This window comes from Zonotrichia leucophrys, chromosome 1, assembly GCF_028769735.1.
Source record: "Zonotrichia leucophrys gambelii isolate GWCS_2022_RI chromosome 1, RI_Zleu_2.0, whole genome shotgun sequence".
In the NCBI taxonomy this organism is placed as follows: domain Eukaryota; kingdom Metazoa; phylum Chordata; class Aves; order Passeriformes; family Passerellidae; genus Zonotrichia; species Zonotrichia leucophrys.
In genome coordinates, this window is record NC_088169.1 from 73,793,082 (window position 1) to 73,813,191 (window position 20,110).

The 20,110-nt window shown below is 42.5% G+C and overlaps 1 protein-coding gene across 3 annotated transcripts; it reads right to left on the reverse strand.

The window, feature by feature from the left end:
• Positions 1 to 2,925: 2,925 nt before the first annotated feature.
• Positions 2,926 to 9,675, reverse strand: C1H11orf87 (chromosome 1 C11orf87 homolog). Of its 3 annotated transcripts, none has more exons than XM_064717956.1 (2): positions 9,618 to 9,675; positions 2,926 to 8,778 (listed from the first exon to the last, which is right to left on the reverse strand). In XM_064717956.1, exon 2 carries the CDS (start codon positions 8,627 to 8,629, stop codon positions 8,153 to 8,155), a length of 477 nt encoding a protein of 158 aa, XP_064574026.1. In that variant the 5' UTR covers positions 8,630 to 8,778; positions 9,618 to 9,675; the 3' UTR covers positions 2,926 to 8,152. The 3 variants fall into 3 exon arrangements, with proteins under 3 accessions (XP_064574026.1, XP_064574036.1, XP_064574018.1); XM_064717966.1 differs by lacking the exon at positions 9,618 to 9,675 and adding an exon at positions 9,448 to 9,467; XM_064717948.1 differs by lacking the exon at positions 9,618 to 9,675 and adding an exon at positions 9,112 to 9,240.
• Positions 9,676 to 20,110: the final 10,435 nt, after the last annotated feature.

Below are 20,110 nucleotides of genomic sequence, written 5' to 3' on the forward strand. Positions count from 1 at the left end.
CAGCTCATGCCATCACAAGTTCAGCAGCTCCATCAGCCTGAGGAAATCTGAATTCCTCCTCCTGGCCCCCCACTGCAACAACTGGTGCACATCAGCAGAGAAGAAACATAGAAGAAACCAGTTCTCTGGTGGTGAAGTCCCCAGGCTATGAGCACATGAAGATTTGTCAGCCTGGTGTCTTTCAGCAGCACACCTCTCTCACATGGATTACAGCATCCTGTTGCTTCCTTTATTTTGACATATTTTGAGTTTCTGTTTTCCAGAACATTCAAAAAGTTTGTTTTTTTAAAGAAACAAAAGAGGCCTAATTGGAACACAGCAATCTCAAGAGCTTCTCTGGAAGCTGTAAAAAATTTTCACTTATAAAAGGCATGATGTATAGATCTGATACCAAGAGTTGTGTAATGCTGTTATGTTTTCTCACTTGCAAGCATAGGGGCTGAGGAATCTGCCCTTAGACCTGCAGCATGGCTACAGCACTGTGCAAACAGTCCCACTAACACATCAGTCTCACACATCACCCACCTTTTCCACTCCTACACCAGGCTCATCCTCGTCCCTTTATCTCAGGGAGAACTGACCTCAGAGAAGCTCTGTCAGATAGGTAATGGCTCATAGTCAGCTCAGCTCCAGCAGCAGTACATAAATCTGAAATAACTCGAGCTGAGATGTTTGCTTCATTGTAGACAGGTAAAAAGTTGTGGCCATCTGAGGATTTAATAGGCATCTTGCCTTCAGTTTGGGTTCAATCATGGTTTACAGAGTTTTGCAGTGAGCCCCTATGATCATCTGTTGTCCTCCTTTATACATCATGTTTATCAGATTGAACAAGCTCTGAGAAGTGTGCTGGAAGTGAAGGCTCCCCTATGCTACTGCTGCTCAAAGGATGATTTAATAGAAACTCTATTTCTGTAATGAAAACAAATAGACTTTAAAGGGTTTAACTGGAGTTCATAAACAAGTATGGGCTCACTGACAGCAGCAAAGTAAAAGGATGTATCTAAAAGCATTCAAGACCACATGTAATAGGATGGATTGTGATAATCTGATTTAAATGAAGAAAATGTGGAGTGACTGGCTAGCCATTACTAGACATTCAGTTGATCTTGTCTCTCACAGGTTTTACATATGTTTATATATTAATACCCATAATGATATCCTCTCCCTTATTTTGTCTCCTTTCTACAGTAACTGATGCTTTTCCTTACAGTAGTGTTCCTGTAAATGATAGAAAGATAGAAAATATAGATATAAAAGGATGATGATTTCTCAGCAGTTCCAGCCTGTGGTATTGGGTTGGCAGCTTAATCAGGAAATGTGATGCTGTTCCAATGCCAGTAGACTATGCTGGGAATTGTTCTGGTATTTCTCAGGCTATTTTGAAGTCTAGCACTTTCTCAAAAACTTGTGTCTTGCTGCAGAGTGGTTGGGCTGTGGGCAATCCAAATGTGTGACAAGCTGGACCAAGATGACAGCAAAGTCCTACAGCATCTTTGCAGAAATCAAACCAGCTGATGACTTACAGTGAAGAACTTCCTAATGTCAGACATAGGCTGAGATTACCCATTAGGAGGAAGGCACAAGCTGGCCAACACAGCCTATCCCTAGTGGAAAGGGCAGACAGACAGGCTCTCTAGTGGAAAGTCAGAGAGCAGAAGGCAACAAAAGCAAAAGAAAAGTGAGCAAAAGCATGTCACATGTAGGTAATCCCATGTGATCCTTCACTGTATGGATGGTGAGTGAAAAAACAGGAGAAATCCATGTGACCTAGAAATACTAAGTCAAGAGTCTGGGGGCACTGGCAAGGGACAGACAGCCAGCAGAGACTGAGATCTGGTATTTTCTTGGGCATAGTTGAGGCCCTACTGTATTCGAGGAGGTTGTGCCATGAATTCCATTAGTGATGGGTTCACTCCCAAGAATTATCTTTTCCTATATTCCTGTTACCTTAGTCAGCACTCTGTTTAAAACCATACAAGGCTGCTTTCTGCACTGAGAAAAGAAGTGCCATGTGTGATGAAACGGTAAAATAAACATTAGTTTTCTTGGCTCTCTTCCATAATACGTATTCCACTTCAAATTAAAAATTAAATGGAGCCTCTCGGTGTGCCTGTTGGAGCATCTTGCCCAGCCATCCGTCCCCCAGCTGCGCAGTGTGCCACTTGCATCTCGCTGCCAAGTGTAAGCACTTGAACAATCCAAGCCAGGTGATTACAGCATAAAGACTCTTCTAATTTGTATTATGCTCTGAGTATTCTTTTATGTAGATGATGCTCAATTTATTCATTTCGGGGCTGTGTATTTGCAGGCTCCAACTCTGTTTAATAGATTAGTTACATTATTATATAAAGAGCTTGGAAGCCGAGAGCCTCACAATGTGAGTGACAGAGCCAGGAACAAAATTAAGGCACTCCTTTAGAATCCCAAATTCACCCCACAGCCCTTCCTGCTTCTACTGTATTATAGAGCTAATATTTTCACCTTAGAACCTATTATACTGGCCCCTTGTTTACAGCACTCAAAATCCCCTGGGATACCATTTGAAAAGTTTTAACCTGTACCTGGTCACTGAACCATGTAGTAAGGAAAGGTAAAACAATAAAACCAAAGCATGTGTTTTATGGAAGTTCTTTCTAAGATTTTAGATTAAAATTTTCCTTGATTGGAGGTGGTATGAGAAAGAGAGGTCAAAGAATTACTGTGAAACAGCAACAAAAAGTCGACATGATTTCATTCTGCTATACAATGTCAAAATTTTTCCTGTTTATGTTATGTATTTTGCTGCATTTGCTTTAAAGTCCTTGTCCTCTTAGAAAAGTAAGATAATGAACAGATTATATTGCTCCATTTCAAGGAAGAAAACAACAAAGGAAAGCCAACTGGAACACTGGATTATATAAATAAAGGCAATCTTTACTGACAGGGTTCTGATCCAAATATTTATTTATTTCCTAACTCATACAAAATTGATGCTTGTAGAGGTATTAGGTTAAAAGGGTTGGAAAATTAATTCTTCTAATTATCCACAGAGAACATATAGTACTGATGAAGCAATGAAAACCTCATTGACTTGAATAAGAAATACACTACACATAATTTACAGAAATAAGATCTAGTGTCATATAGAAAATGACATTTCAGAGCAACAGGATCAGCAAGGACATCGATACTTGTCTCTGCTGTGGCGGGAATGGGTTGCCCTTCACCCAGGTCCATCCAGTGGAAGGGGAGGCTTCCCTTCCACAATCCCACACAGGAAAGCCAACTATTTCCATTGCCAGGCATTTCACCAGTTGCTTGCAAGTCACCTCTCTCTTCAAGGCTTGTACACCATCCAGTTCTTGTAAGATCGTAACACATTTTCTACACTAATGAGCTCGGCTGGATTCAGACCAGAGACCTAGATGTAAAAGACTAAAACTAGAAGGAGGCTCTGTTCTACTAGAAATTTATTTTGCAATCAGATGGAAAACTTGGCTTAGGGGAAAAAATGTTGGATACCTGAAAGAGATGAATAAGTCAATCCTGGATAAAAGTAGTACTAACTTTTAACATAAATGAAAGTGCTATTAAAGGTTTGTATATGTGTCATGCCAAATTCTACAGAGATGAGAAATGTAATGAAACAGTATCTAAGTCATTATAAATTTTGCTATTTACACGAAAGAGGAAAAAGAATATTTCCTACATAATTTGTCTTGGTTCCCTTCATATCTTGCATACTTATTAAAATGTAGGGTTTCAAGTACCCATAGAAAACATGAACGTGCAGAGAGAATAACCACAAGAAAGGAAAAAAATCAACCAAATTCTATAACTGGATTTAAAATAATTCAGTCCTGTATAAAGAGTCAAATCCTGTTCTTTTTTCCTCCCTATATTAAAGTTGCACTCATATTCATAACAACAGAAGAAAAAAAGGACAGTTGCTTCATAACACTGGATACAGCTTTCCAGAAACAAGATAGCAATTACTCAGAAATGCTATGGAAAACATTAATCACAGAGTAACCTGCTATTTACATTAAAGATGCAGCCTCTAAAATAAATTTTAAAATAAAAAAAAAGCTTTTTTTTTGTCATAGGACAGTTTTGTCAGTAACGTGAAGTCTCTGTTCTTTGCTTTCTGTCCAGCATTTCCTTTGAGATATATATCTATAAACTTACAGATATACATCTGAGAGAGATGTATCAAAAGTTAAAACATGTCTGGATGGAGAGCCCGGCAAATTTTATCTGAAGCTACATTTGCAGTAGACAAACCCCCAAAGAAAGAAATGCCGGAATGATATATTTGAATGAAATGACATTCCCTGTCCGTGATCCACGTAGGAACCGAAGCGCCTCGGTCCACAGAAGCAGAGCTAACAGGAGCAGAGCAGGTTCCCCAGTGCCACCAGGCTGAAGCACCCAGCCCTCGAGGGAGGCAGTGGTTTCCATGCTGTGCAGACTGCTCAGGAGCAGAGCAGGGTCAGCAGTGGCGATGTGGAGAGCTGTCACCCTCCGTGTGGGCTCCAGATGGGATCCCAGTCCCTCAGCAGTCAGCACAAGCCACTCCTGCTGATGCCAGCGGGAGCTGGATGAATCCCCAGGCAGCAGCAGGCTCTGAGGACAGGAGTGCAGCACGAGGCATCGCTGATGCTCCAATGCAGTCCCATCACGTTGCTCATCAGCTCTGTTCTCACTAGGCTCTACAAAAGGAGTCACTGCTGTCGCGCTTCTTCCAGGGAACAACAGCGGAACTGGACAGGAACTATTGAGCCCCACAGCTCTTCTTATTCTAACACATGCGGGATGCTAGTGGCCAACCAGCTCCAATTCAGAACCAGGAAAATCCAGCTGCGGGATTTGCCCCCTAACAGAGCGAAGACAGTCTGTGCTTCCATCAGTCAGCACTCAGCTGCCCAGTCATCATTGTCACTCGTCGAAACCAGTGCAAATTCACAGGAAAAAGAACGTCCGCATCGAGAGGGTAAAAATCCTTCCTCGTGTTCGAGAAAGGTACAAGCATTTACCCAGCATCTCTATCAAATATCGTAGAAAAGGTTACACAAAAATATTTAAATATATGGATACAGATACATAGATATTACACTTGCATAAAATATGTATATTCAAAACCCTTTGGGCAGTTTCACATTTAGCTGAAAATGTATGCTTTAGAAATATGAACAATTTTCTACTCTTTTCTAGTTTAAGTAGGAGGGGAAAGAAGCATCAGCCTTATTAATACTGAATGCTAAGTGCAGAAGTTTAGCTGTAGCTGTAGGGTTTTGAAGCAATTGATTTGACAGAACCTCCAAGCATAAACTCTGTTTTAAAAATCCACATCTATTCCCTAGATTGCTTATTGTTTCATGAAAATGAAAACCTACGTGTCCTGCTTGTATCAGCTAGATCTCCTGAGACCGTTCAATTAAACCTCATAAGCTGGCTATACCTCAAGATAGGGCTGTGTACTGGGAATATGCATGAACCTCATTGCAGTAATTCTGTGTGATAATAGGAATTTACAACTTCTCATATCTTGTCTAATTTAACTTTAGAAATAAAAAACCTTAGATGACACCACAAGAAGCTCACAGTTCTGCAAAAATTAAAGTCAGTATGAAATTTTACTAATAGACCATATAATTTACACAGATTTACATAAATACAGAGATATTAAAATATTAAATCAAAGCTAATTAACAAAGGATAGAGTTTTACATGATAATATTTTAACTCTAGTCACACTTCCGCAACTACTTTCAGTGGCATGAGGTTATATAAATAATACATATACCTGTATATCCATAATATATATATAAAGATATATATATCTATCTCTCCATCCTTCTTTTTTTTTTCAAAAATAGGGCAATTTTATAACTGCAATGAGATGTGACAAGCAGTACACTTCTGGGGAATTATTGCATGCCTTGAGTGCATAAGGCAGAAGGAAGAGTATCTGACTTCAGACACTAAAGAAGTGGAATCATCAACCAGAAACGCACTGGAGTGACTTGGAACATCTTATTGCTTTTATAAAACTCGAAATTATACACTGTTGGTTTGGGATGGGGCGGGGGGTGGTTTAAAGGCACAAAATAAAGGGAAAAGTAATACCTCTCTGTTTAGTGGAGATCAACGGTCAGAAAGCTCCATTAGAACTCACTGAACACTCCTCATTGTCCTAAATCTATTCCCTGCGGTGCAATACTGTGCCGCAGTTGCATAAGGAGGTTAAACACAAGAGTTCATGCATCCTTTATTAGGGGGAAACAAAACAAAGCCAATTTCCTTGCCCAGCAACAACGAAGTAGCCATTATCAGCAAGAGCCAGCCGCAAACACCCCTGGCTCAGTGGCACACACGGCAGCTCTCCACACCAACCTCAGCAGGCGGAGCGGCTCCTTGGGCTCCCTGGTACAGCTCTTCCCTACAGCGATGGAGACACGGATCCAAACTTAACAGCAATTTCCCGTCACACCAGGAAAGATTAGGAAGCGAGAAAACTGGGTGACAGAAATACTGCCCTGAAATGTCTGCATTTTGGGGGTATTACAGGAGTATGGAGGACTTTTGCCATTTTCTTTCCCAGTTTTAAACTGGTTAAGGACATTCACCCACAGATTACAGCTCCAGACCTCCTGGTCTATGTGTCTGGGATTTTTTCAGTCAGACACCCTGGCAGACAGAGCATGTCAGAAGAGAAATACAAAGAATAGAGAATATTAAAAACTGTGGGCTATTACTATATCCTCAAATCACTTTAAATGATGGAACAGAAAGAAAAAAAAAGAATAAATCCCTTGGGATCACTTTTTCCCTGCTGCAATTTTTAGATGTTAGTATGCACAGTAGAGGGCTGCCTCTGCTACCATATCACACTATATGTTACAAAGTTTGGATCCGGCATGCTGTTAAGGCACCTCCAAGTAATGGTCATTGATTTGATCACTAAGCAAAGACGCATTTTCTGTAAACCACACTGCATCCTCCAACACACACAGCACCAGCAGCCACTCACACCCGCCAGCCAGAGACAACAAAACTCTCTATGCTTGCTAGGGATAAACTACACCACTTCACAGCAGCCACTTCAAAAATAAATATCTGCCAAGGTCTGGGAGTGGATGTTTTCAACTGCATTATTTGTTTCCCAAGAGAGGACATACGATAAAATTAAGTGTTGTCTGTCGCTAATTGTCAACAAGATTAGGAGGGTTGAAAATACACATCAGCCTAAAAAACTAGAAGCAAGATCTGTACTGCTGCAGGATTCCTTGCTGGGAGACAAAGCTGTAAACGCAGGCATTCAGTGCAGGGTGCCTGGTGCAGAACTGGATTGCTTCAGGACCAACAGGAGGTACAAAGACAACCTCCCCCGGGAGGGCACAGGCAAGTTACTGCACCTTACCCCTCCCTCCCACACAGAACAGTCCAGGGTTTGGGTTTCACGGGTCATGGCATGGGGAAGGGGATGCTTTTCAAGATGAAGGGAGCTGATGGGAGTGGAAAGCTCAGGCACCACTCTATGGAGACATCTGACTCCATCCTCCAGATTGTGAGTGGGTCACTCAGTACTGCAGCTGGGGGCACAGGGCCGTGGGGTCGGAGGGTGCTTGCAGTTAAGCCCAACTAGGGGTGGCCACTACATGAAGCAATATCCAGTTCTGGAAAGGAGTGAGAGGGGTGGGACAGGGGCATAGATCCCAGCACAAAAGGAGAGACCACAGTGTACCATCAGTCTGCTCTGACAGAAGGGTCCCAAAGGCACCCACCAGACCTGCCTCTCCCCCCACACCCCAACCCACACCATGTAACAATGACACAGGGCGCAGTGGGAATCCCAAGTGCAGCGGGAAACCCAATTATCCCTGTACTTGGGGTAATAATGTCCAGAGAAAAGGGACCCCCTACCCCTGACCCTCTTGTGCAGGTGGATGACTTGATATTGAGTAGCTGTGTGCAGCTCCTTCTCCAGTAAAAAGATGCATCCTTTCCTCACACAGTCAATGAGAAACGCAATGTGATCTGTCATGCGCTTGGATCATGGGCTTGTTCATTTGTCTGAATTAGCAATGTTTTCTTCTTCTTCAGGGACTAGAGTAATCACTCAGATATTTACAAACATCAATCAGAGGTTCGCGAGGTCTCCCCCAAACCATCATGACAAAATCACCGTCTGCAGGAGCCCCACGCCAGCTGTGTCCAAACAAGCCTGTGCTTGCTGAGAGCTGGGGGCTGCCGAGGGAGAGGAGCGCTGGATCTCCGAGTCCTGGGGGGGTCTTCCCAGTCGGCTGTCTCTTGCTTGGGGCACCTCTCCCTGCACCACTGTCCCAGGGTGCTGGCTGCTGCTACTGCTGCTGCGGGCACAGTGGTCCCGTTCATACTCCTCCTGAGCCTTTTGCATTTTCCGCTTCTTCATCTTCCTCTTGTGGATGTGGAAGGTGGTGAGGGAGAGGAGGATCAGGCAGAAGATGAGGGTGACCAGGACAATTAAAACCAGGGTGGATGAGAAGGACTGAAAGAGTTGACCCACTTGCGTGATGCAGGTGCTGCTGGTATTTAAGGTGGCAGATGTCCTGTTCAGAAGACAAGGCGGCAGCGACAGCCTCAACTCTTTGGAGAGCTTGGCACTCATTGAGGAGGCTACGGAAGATGAGGATCTTCCTCCCCACTCCGAAGACGTCTAAATTTCAGTCGGGTGTCGGGCTGCTGGCGGGCGCTTGCTGGAAATGCCCGGGATGCTGCCGGCTCAGCCTCTCGCTCGCTCTGAAGTGCCCGAGCAGCCTGCAAGGGGAGCCGGACACATCAGCGCCCCGAGGCACCCACCCTGCGCAGCTCCCCCGCCCCAGACCCGGCTGCGGCAGCCTCCGCCCCGCGCCCCGCTCCGAGCGGCCCCGGCTCCCTGCCGGGACGGGGCACCGCGCCGCCGCTCCGACCGCGCCGATCCTCGGCACCGCGGGCAGCACCGCCCGGCCGCTCCCCCAACTAGTTGCGGCGGGAAAGGCAGCGAGGGAGCGGCGGCCGGGTGCCAGAGCCCCGCGCCGCGGCGGCTGCCGGAGCCGAGCGGGTGCTGCCCCACCGTGCCGGAGCCGCCGCCCGCCCCGGAGCCCGCCTTACCTGCGCGGCGAGGGAGCCGCGGGCGCTGGGGGCTGCGGCAGCGCGGAGTGAGCGCAGGAGCGGAGGCACCGCCGCTTCGGGGAGCGCCGCCCGCAGCCGCAGCCGCCCCGGCCGCTGACGTCAGGGCCCGGCCCGCCGGCCGCCGCCCCGCACGGCCCCTCACGGCGGCGGCACCGCCCGCGGGCCCGGCCCGCCGCACCCCGCGGCCCCGGCCCGCCACCGCCGCCGCACCCCGCGGCCCCGGCCCGCAGCTGCGCAACCCCCGCCCTCCCTGCCCACCTCCGCCGCCGCCCTGAGCGCGGCCCGCCGCCCCGTCCCCACACCAGCCGGACGTACGAGTGCCAGCGGCACCGACTGCAGCCAGCCCCGCCGCCCCGGCCCCAGCCACGCAGACGTGCCGCGGCCAGAGCGCCCGCACCGAGGCACCCCCGGCGCCTTCAGCCCGCGATGCCGTGTGCCCGGCCGCTAGTCCCGCGCCGCAGCCGGTGCCGAGCCCCCGCCCGTACCAACACCCCGTTCCTCCGCACCAGTCCTGGCTCAGGGAGGCTCTTGTCAATCTCTGGGAGCGAAGCTGTGCCAGGGACTCCTGGTGGGAATGTGTGTGAAAACTTGCCTTACCAAGGCTAAGTGCATCGCAGGCGCTTTAGTCAAGAACAAACAGGTTTGGGCTGCCCGTTAATGCAGTTAAGCCAAAAATGGGATGATTTCTAAACATAAGAAAATCTGTTATTTGAAAAGCTCTTTCAGAAGTCCTAACAGGGCAGAAAAAATAATTACCATTAGGATGGAGCTCTTCACATTTCCAAAAGGAACAAACTGATGTGGTAGTGTCTGGCAACATGGGACAAGATCTGATGGACAGGAGCTTCCATGTTGTGTGCTCTAGACTAACCCCATGTGCTGGAAGGAGAGCTGCTATAAAGCTCTGGTGTAAGTTACAGCACTATAAGGAGAAACAGAAAATATCCATCCTTTCTAGTGGCTAAAAAGCCTGAAGGAAAATCTGTACAGGGTAAGCTGTGACATGAGTTGGAAAAATCTTCAGTGAAGAACAAAGATACGTTAGATCTGCTGACCCTGATAGCCCAGAACCTTCCACTGGGGTGGACAGAAGCTGGCTAGCTGAGCATTTAAGCACTTTGCTGCTTCAAGGCAGATTTCTTTTGTACTGTCTTTTGTCTCTGATAAGTGAATGCACCACAGCTTGTGAAATTTGGCCAGGCACTATTAACTCTGTGATTGTTCTGGAGAAATATTTACACCACACAGAATGAACTACATTCAAGATGGTTGGGATAGTCCCAATGATTTGTAAAGGGACCCCAACTTAATGGTTCCTCCAAAACCAGAGGAATAGGAGTTTCCATTACTCCTTCCCCTCCCCAGAATAGTACAGCTTGATGCTGGAGGGGGGTGCTGCACAGAGAGGAAAGACATTCAGTCCAGTACTGAGAGACAAGCCTTTGCGCACTGCTTGTCTCACTCAGCTCCCTCAGGTGCACAGCTGGTGCCATTGCTAAAACTCCCCTCCTCATGCAGTGGGGTTGGACTCAATGAGTGTTAAAAGTCCCTTCCAACTCAAATTATTGTGTGATTCTATGATTCTCAGCCCAGCATTCCTTGCACTCGTGTCCAACCCCTCACACACACACATCCATAACCTCACTGGCTTTCTGTCTGCACTTTTTTCCTTCCTCCTTGCCTTCCTCCAATGTGCTCGTCTGAGGTCTGCATTAATCAGTGCTCTGTACTTGCTGCCTTAGAGGAGAAAACAACCACCACAGGGTAAAACAGCACATCAATCCTCAGGCTATTCCCTCTTTCTTCCCACTATTCTTTGCAAAGCTGCAGCTGAATGGAGGGCTGCAAAACAGGGTGAGGGGCATGGGGACCACTCATCATGGCCTGTGCCTCTGGAGAACGCTTTGATCCCACACAGAAGCAACCAAAGTATAGAGCAGTGGTGCTGTGCTCCCTGACCAGGCTCCACTGAATCCTTTAGCCTAAAGTGAAAGTGGGAAAAGGATAGCATTTAATCCCAAAAGCATGTGCAAGTGTGTTAACCTCAGTTAAGGTGCAGCAGTTGATCTGAGACTGCTGATTAGAAGTTGCTAGATGATTAGAAATAATTCATTTTTAAAAACCCAAACAACACCATAAGAATGGCCTTTTGCACAGAAAACAGGAGATATAATAAAGGTACGCAGATACCTTAGAATGTTAGCCCTGTTTATGGCAGAAATAACCAAATTGGGGATTGGATAAAGTTCAAAACCAAGAATTTACTAACTTGAGATGTGTTTATTGCAAAAGTGAATAGCTAGGACTACTTATTTATTGCACTAGAATATATGACTATGTCTTCAGCGTTTACATGTCGGGAGAGGCAATACAAAGCTACTGCAAGTTAAATTACCTTAAATAAATTTAAAATCCTTTATGTATTAATTTTACCTGTTGTCCATTGCCTTCAATTATTCACATTATACCTTGCTCTTAGGATTAGAAAATGGTGAAAATATGTCTTGTGTATTAGTATCATAATTATTCCAAGGTTTTTCCTAAACTGTAGAGAGTGAAAAATGGATTCAGGGAGGGGACAGTAGTATAGACCTCAGCAAATGTTTAACTCCTTCCCTACTGTCCCAGCCCCTTCTCTGTGTGTTCATGTACAATTTTGCAATATTTCTGCTTTAGATAAAATGAATGAAAAGCAGAGATTGTTCTTGCTCCTTCTGGCAACTAATTTTACAGTTTTTAACAAGAGAGTCAGAAGAGAAACATTGTAAACTAAAAGGGAAATAACACATACCTTGATATTCTGGTTTACATTGGCTGTGAGCCAACCAAATGGAATACCCATGAGCAGAGTACAGAAAGTTTCAGAAATTAGGGGGGAAAAAATCTGTGTTGTTATTGTGCATTAGTCCTTTGCTCTTATTAACTATTATAATTATATTTAAATATATAAATAAAAAATATAGATGATGCAGTCATGAAAAACCCTTACTTTATCTGGCATGAAAATAAAGGGCACAATATCTTCAAGAGTGCCCTCTTTCAAGAATAAATTGGTCATTAGTTATAGTGAATTCAAGCATACCTTATAAACAGTATGACATTTATGGGGATTAGGTTTCTGGCTCAAACAGGATTGGCCACTGTGTGATAGAGGACATTATATTAAGAGGATAGATTTTGAATTTTACAACAAGGTTTGTACTCATTAGAACCTTGATAACTCCCAGTTTTCTCTTGATTCCCATTGTTCAGAAGCAGACAGCATACATACTTCTAAATCCCACAAATGGACTTTCATACATGAAATTTTTTTAGTCTATAATTAGAAAAGTTGTTCTTGCAGATAGTAATTCCTCAATCCCTGTATTACAAGGCCCTTTTTTCAGTAAGGCAGTTGCCTAATGAGATAACCTCTGTGAGCAGAGGCTGTTCATGTAAGTAGAGGTTTGATGGTTCAGGCCCTTGCCTATTAATGACCCTTCTTGCAAAAAAATTTATTGTCCCACCAGTGTTTAAATTTAGCACTTGATTGCATGTAGAATAATGCATGATCCCTTTTTCACCAAGATTGATGTCATCATTTGCCTGCCAGACCGAGCACTCCATGAATGCCAATAACCCTGGCAATAATCTGCTATCTCCCCATGGGATTAAGGCCATCTGTGTGGAAGTCTTCCAGGACTTTACATACTCCCACTACAATAGGTGAAACCCAGTGATTTAAACATGGTTTGAAAACATAGGACTGTAGATAGAATGGATTTTACCGCCGAAATAAAATAAAGTTTTTGTTTCATATGCACTGGTAGGTCAGTTAAGGTCCTGCAAGGATACTAGAGGTGTCCTTCAGAGATTCTGAGCTGGAATAGTTTTACTTTGGCTGACAATTCTGCTTCCCAGTCTACCCAGATCAGAAGCAGATATTCTTTTTCTTTCTTTCCCCCACACCTCTTAGAATACGATAGTCTGGGTGGTATGGACTCACAATTTTTTCAGTTTCAGGAGACGATTCTTTATGAAGTTTAAGGACAATTTTCCATATTCATTTTCTATTCTTACTTTTGAAAAATATTCTTTTCTTGTTCTGGTAAAGAAGAAACCTCCCACATGTGATGGTGAGAATTTAAAAAAAGAAAAAAAAAGGATGCATGTGATGCCGACTGAGGAAGGTTACTGGGCTTTTGCAGAATTCAACTGGGTGTTAAATGGTTCTAGGAGTAGAACATAGATCCAGACTATGAAGAAATAAGTAGACAACCTTGAGCTTGCCTGACCAAATGCACAGTTCTAATTATAACATCAGAATTCTAAAGCTGCATATGCGTACATCTACTAATGCAAAGTGGATCTGAGTAAATTTATTGCAAAGGGAGGAAAGAAGGACAATATTTTAACTGTAACTATGCACTAAAAATTTCATAAAGTTTACTTTATTCATTAGCCAATAATTTTAGAACAGCAGGGTCAGAGTAATGACCTTCCACATTTAATATTTTTGCTTTTCTTAATAGTTTACAGAGTTTTCAGGGAATTTGGAGGAGCAGACTTTGAGTATATTTTTAAATAGAGAGCATGGCTAGTGGTCGGTGAAACATCAACTAACTGTAGCAGGTCATCCCATGGGCCAAAGGCAGAGCAGTCCTCACCAATGTTCATGTGATCCATCTGTAAATGTACAGAGTGTGGAACAGCAACACTACAAAAGGGACACAGGGTAACAGCCTGGCAGCTGCTCTCTGCAGACAGAAGGCTGGGAGTGAAGGGATTGAATCTGGGATTTTCAGCTCCAGGCAGCATGTCTCAGCCTGAGACAGGAGATTTTTCTTGTTCATTCCATGCACATAACAACCCTCCCTCTCCCCATAATATCCTGGCTTGGTTCCAGGGAGGAAATCTAAGAAAGCTGGGCCATTTACCTCTAGCTCTACTAGAAAAAAAACCATCCTCAGTCAACTCCAGCTCACTGTGCTGTTCATCAGCAAGTCACATAGCTCAAATTTTGCCCAGGGCCATATATATATATATATATAATTTTTTTTTGGTCAACTACTGTGTGATGAGGGAAGTTAGCAGCACTCATGATTATTCTGTTCTGCTGTTATCATCTCCTGGCCCCTGAACATTCAAGGGATCTTGGTTTTATCCCCACTTTTCAACTATTGCAATAGTAAAAAAATCTTGATACCAGCTGCTGGAAATGCATTTTTCTTGCATTTTCTTGCATTGTTGCACAGCTGAATGTCTTTGTGGATAGCCTTGTTCTTTCAATTTTTCTTTCACCTTGCTTGTGGCCAGGATTTTAACCACTTCTCTAACAGAATTTTGAATTAAGTTTAGAAATTTTATTTTAAAACAAAATTAATTTTTACTAGCTTTGTAGCACTTCAGCTTTTTTTTTTTTTCTGAGGCTGTAGTTTGAGGTGAGGAGTGAGAATATTAATTTTTTTTTTTAGAGTATCATCCCAAAACTTCATAAGGACAAAATTTCTTCATGCCCATACCTTCTAAACTGGGACCAGATATGTGAAAGTCCTATTCTATGAGGTGCTGTGCCCTGTAGTCAAATCCAGCCCAGGATACAAGCACCTGCTCATGGGAAGGGTAAAATTAAGTGTGTCATTAACTGCCTGTTGGATTGGATGGAGCACCTTGCAGCAGCAGCCCCTCACAGGGGCTTCTTTCCTTCCTTCCCAAAAACCCGTGTGTCAAACGGAGCTGCCCAAGCTGCAAGTGCCTCTCCCATGGCAGGAGCCCCCATCTCTGATCATCTTGTGAAACAGAAAAGGCTCTGACACACAGATGAGCTCAAGGTTTTCCCTCCATTGTTCCTGGCATTTACCTGCTGTCATGCACAATGTGCTTGTGAATAATCCTTTTGTACAAAAATAGCATTGTTTCAGAAGTGCTTATTTTACCAGTGGTAATCAGCAAGAAAGCAGTTGTTTACTGAGATTTCATTTTAAACTTGCTTCCTTCACCACTGTGTTTATTAGACTCTGCTGGAGAACCATGTAATCTTTTATTACTGGGCTCTTCGGTTTTCTCTCTGTATCTTTCTGCTAAGTTTTATTATACTCTTTGCCATGTCAAGTCTGAAATTAGACTGGAAACACATTGGGAAAGCAACTGAATGATCTGATTTTAATCAAGAGGTGCTCTGAGAGAACATAAAACTCTCTCCAAAATAAAATAAAGCCAACTGGAGCATCTGGAAATAAGGAGAAAATATCAATGCAATAAACACTCAACAAAGTTGACCAGTTTTTTTAAAGCTCTACAGGAACATGTTTGGATGTAGTAATGTCCTTGCATGATAGCAGGAGGCTGATTAGCTGTTTTGTACTCCAAGAAAGTATTGAAACCATAACTTTTCTTTGTGTGCTTAGGTAAGACTACGCCAAGGAATCCTGTTTCCTACTTCTTCTGACCTTCACACTTCAGCAGTTAAAATCAGGTCTCTAAATAATTGCTATGTTGCAAATATTTTTCCTTGCCTTGAGGAGCCCAGGACCAAAGCTTAGCTAATCTACCTCTCACCACCTTTGTGGGTCACACTGGAGAAGCATCAGTGTACAGAGGAAAAGCTTGGAAAGCAAAGGGAAAACTGAGTTGACAGAACAGAGAAGGCTGAATTTACAGGGTGGGGGAAATCTGGCAAAAATTAACGTTTTTATAGGAGAATGTGTTTTGTAGAACTAAGAAGTGCAGGTGGAACATAGGAGGCACAGCATAGAAGTGACAATCATAAATAGCTATTATTTGAGGAGTAACGTATAAGTGAGAAGAGAGATTTCAAGAAATTGAAATTGCATAACTGAAAATTATACAACATAAAAATATCATTTGTCATTTCAGTCACAGGCCTATGCAGGCATAGTGCTATATGTGGTTTCAGCTGCTCTAGTTAGAGAAATATGTAATAATTCTTATAAGAATGCACATTTGAAAATCCCATAAACTGTGATAGCAAGAAAAAACAGAGAAATGTTATAGTATTTCTCAGTTAGGCAGGTATCATCTTCCACTATCAATCCTATGTGTCATATTTACTCCACAAGTTTGAGGAAGAGGACATTTGCCACAAAGTGTGTTTTAAAGGGCATAAACTCTCAGGAACAGGCACCAGGAGAATGGGATGTCCTCCTAATAAGGGGAAATGTAGAGACACAGCTGAGATGGGATGAAAAGCTGTATTATGTGAAGTCCTGGGAAGGGAAGGGAAGGGAAGGGAAGGGAAGGGAAGGGAAGGGAAGGGAAAGGGAAGGGAAAGGGAAGGGAGGAAGGGAAGGAAGGAAGGGAAGGGAAGGGAAGGGAAGGGAAGGGAAGGGAAGGGAAGGGAAGGGAAGGGAAGGGAAGGGAAGGGAAAGGCTGTAACTTGTCTAATAAAGTGATTGGGAGACATGGAGATCTGGTTTATGAGCAAATGAACAGGTCATTAAAGAAGAATTAATAAAAGATCAGAGTGTAAAGTGCCGACATAGCGCAGAACAAATGCAGGGAATTGTAACCCTGTTAGTACAGAAAACTGTGAAACAAATTGCTCACCTAGGTTCTCTTCTCCATGATTGTCAGTTGTATAAAGACTGTTGTGTACATGACTGCTGCATCCACAAAATACAGCATTCAAATCACCTTGCAAGAGATCTTGTTTGTTGAAACCAACAAGCATTTTTTGTTCCATAATTGGGACAAGTAGAAGGGAGCAAAGTGGGCTTTGTACTTTTATTTGAGGGATCTATTCCCTGGGAAAGATATACCTTTAAGGCAGTAAGTATTTCTATGATAATTCACCAAAACCAAGTTTTGCACCTGTAGGCAAGCAGACCACTGACAGGATAAGATTTTTACAGTGTAGTTAAAGGAATGACAAAGATATCCTGTTATTTAAAAGAAGAAGGAGGAGAAAGAGGAAAAGAATAATGAACAAGGAAGAAAAAGGGCAATCCACTATTTCTAAACAATCATGTTGTAATATTGAGGGTCTTACACTTCTCTTATGGGAGGACCATGCTTTCACTTCTCAGAGCATCTTCAGTTTCTCTCAGGACTGCACCTTATGGTCTTCTGAGTAACCACTCGTAAAAATATTTAATTTTTTATTCTCTTTTTTACGACATTTGATGACAGAGAAACAAAGGAGTGGGGTGCTGTCAGTGGGATGTTTTGAAGCTAAGCTATTGTTTGAGCCAATGCAATGATTAGATTGCCTTTCCAGATTAAAACAGTTCTGAAAAAGGAAAAAAATAAGGTTAACTGTCTAGTTTCAACTGAACACATTTGTGTATTTTATACCAACTAAAATGTTCTGACTAAAAAAAAAAAATAGACAAGTGGCTTTAACTTAATTTAGTAATTGCATATGGTATTTTCACATTAAAAGAAAAGACTAATTAATAACAACTGTCGTTTAAAACCCAGTCACTTTACAAAAGTACATTTCTCCATAGATTTCCATCATGGTTTTTACTATGACTAGATTAGGACAGAACATCAATACCTAAATACTTCATTGCTCAATAGACTAAGCTTCATTTGAGCTGTTCCAGTCTGTTATTCAAATTGTATAATATTAAAATTTATTGATAGGTATTTAATTGGAAGATGACAGCATCTCTTATTATCTACTTAAACCGAGACCAACAGCTGAAAAATATCAGCATGAAAGCCATACAAACAAAATCTTTGCTGAGATCTTACACTGAACAAAATCACTTCAACCCACAAATTACAATCATGTTAGTGAGTAATTAAAGCAAGGGACAAAGTCAGGACTACAATATTCTATTCCCAATTCAGCTACTGACTCACAGTGTGATTTTGCTCATTTACCACCTATAAAATGGAAGATGAGATAATGATAATGACAGGGATAATAATGCCTACACAAAAGAAGTGCTAGGAGTCTTAATGTTTGAAAAGAGTTTTGAGATAGGGCTGCTATATAAACAGAGATTATAATTAACCAGGGACTGCAAGCTTGCACGATTGGGACGTTCTTTGGGCTTTCAGAAGCAAAGATAGGTGAACTCTGTATATCTGAGTCCTCTATTGTAAGAGCTTATTTGGGAAATTATGTTTCACAGCTGCCATTACACTGTATTGGAGCCAGGCTTTTAAGAGGTCCTAACTATTTGCCAGTCATTAACACAAGAAACTTTAAAGGCAGTTCAAAATAATCTCATCACTCTGACTACTGGCTCCAACTTGTCTTATTGTATTCTCTTCTTAGTAGAGATGTGTTACAATGCATTTGTATGAAAGACAGGAGAACATGAGCAGATGAACCTGGAGAAAAGGTTCAGTGCCTTAGTGAATGCTGAGTGCCTGAGGCATAGGTGAGCTTGGAGATTTTCTTATACTATAAATCCATGCCACCAAAGTCTCTGAAAATGGTCAAACACAACCCCAACAATAATTTTCCTGATCAGTTCAGACATCTGCTCTGAGCACAATGATATTCTGTTGTTGAAAGCCTTTGAAAATAATGGGTTGCATTAGAACAGAAACCTAGTAAAAAAATGAAAAAGAAACTTCAGAAAGGTGAAGTCTCCCTTGCTGAAAGGCAAATCAAACAATAGCTTTGGGAAGATAATATACTAAACAAAAGTTATAATAATAATGAGAAGCAGATGTATAGATTATAGAACTTTGTAGAGCACAGCACAGTATCACTCTGTAAAACAAGTCAAAGGCATCTGCAAAGGTACATTGGTCTCTTTTTCTTATATAATCAATTAGATGCATTTAACAAACTAAATCAGCTAAGAAAAAGAACAGTCTGTAAGTAATCTTTGTGTGCAAACTAATTATTAGTGCAGAGGAGCAGCAAAAACATCTTTTAATAGCTTGTTTTGTAGGAAAAAAAATCATACAGGACTAGATTTGTGTAAGGCTGGCAGACTGCAGGAACATGAAGAGATAATAAAGGGGTATTGTAGGTATATATTTTTCTTAAAGATATTCCAGTGCATTACCAATACATTTCTATTTCACCCCAAAACATGGAAATCTCTCAGACCTTCATGAAATTAAAAATCTTCTAAGTAAAGGCTATAAGAAAATGGTTTGATTCTTCTCAGCTAGTTATGTTTTATTATCAATAATTGTGTTGCAATGTTAGAAGTCCCCATCGAGTCAATGTCATGATACTGAGGCATTAAAGAGGGATCATACTTTACGAGACCACAATTTGATTAAAGGTAACAACAAGGTAAAGTGATTTAGCTAAGGCCACAGAAAGGGTCAGTGGCAGAAGAAGAGCAGCCCCTGGACAATGCTTTCATCTGCAATGTACATATGGAGCATAAAGACAATGCTTTCAGCTTAAAACGGTAGGCTACTGCAAACCTGAAGAAGTTAAAAAGCTGTAAATATCTTTCATCCAGTCTAGTTGCTCTGCCATATTAGCTTTCATTGCCCCACTTATCTCTGTTTGGCCATGTCTCTGGAGCTGCATCATCCTTATTTCATATCTTCATTTTGTTATTTACCATTTCAGAGTTGAAGAACAGTTAGCTGGTGACAGGAATAATCACAGGGAAAACCCAAGAAAAGTTATGGGGAAGAAAGAACAGGATGGGCACAAAGCATGTCACTTAGTGTTGCAAGATTTCTTACTGCTGAAAGAGTTCATTTTGTGACAAAAAGTCCAAAAAATGCTCACATTTCTGTGGAAGCAGAAAAACATAGAATGCTGCAGTTTTCCTCTTAAAAAAGATTGAATAAATGATCATGTGTCACTGAGTAAGAAAGACTGGGAGGAAATTTATGAAGATTCGCTTCTGTAGCTGCCTTTTAGTCTTTTCTGAACATCTATCTGAAACACTCAGCACCATTTTCAGCAATAGCCTAGATACTGCTTGTGTGAGGGTTGTTTTTCTGTCCTTAAGTGAGCAGAAAGTATGGTGCATCTCTGATTTGTTAGTCACATTACTGGGGAGCAGGATGTTGGGTGAGATTTCTGAGGACAGCAAGTGGG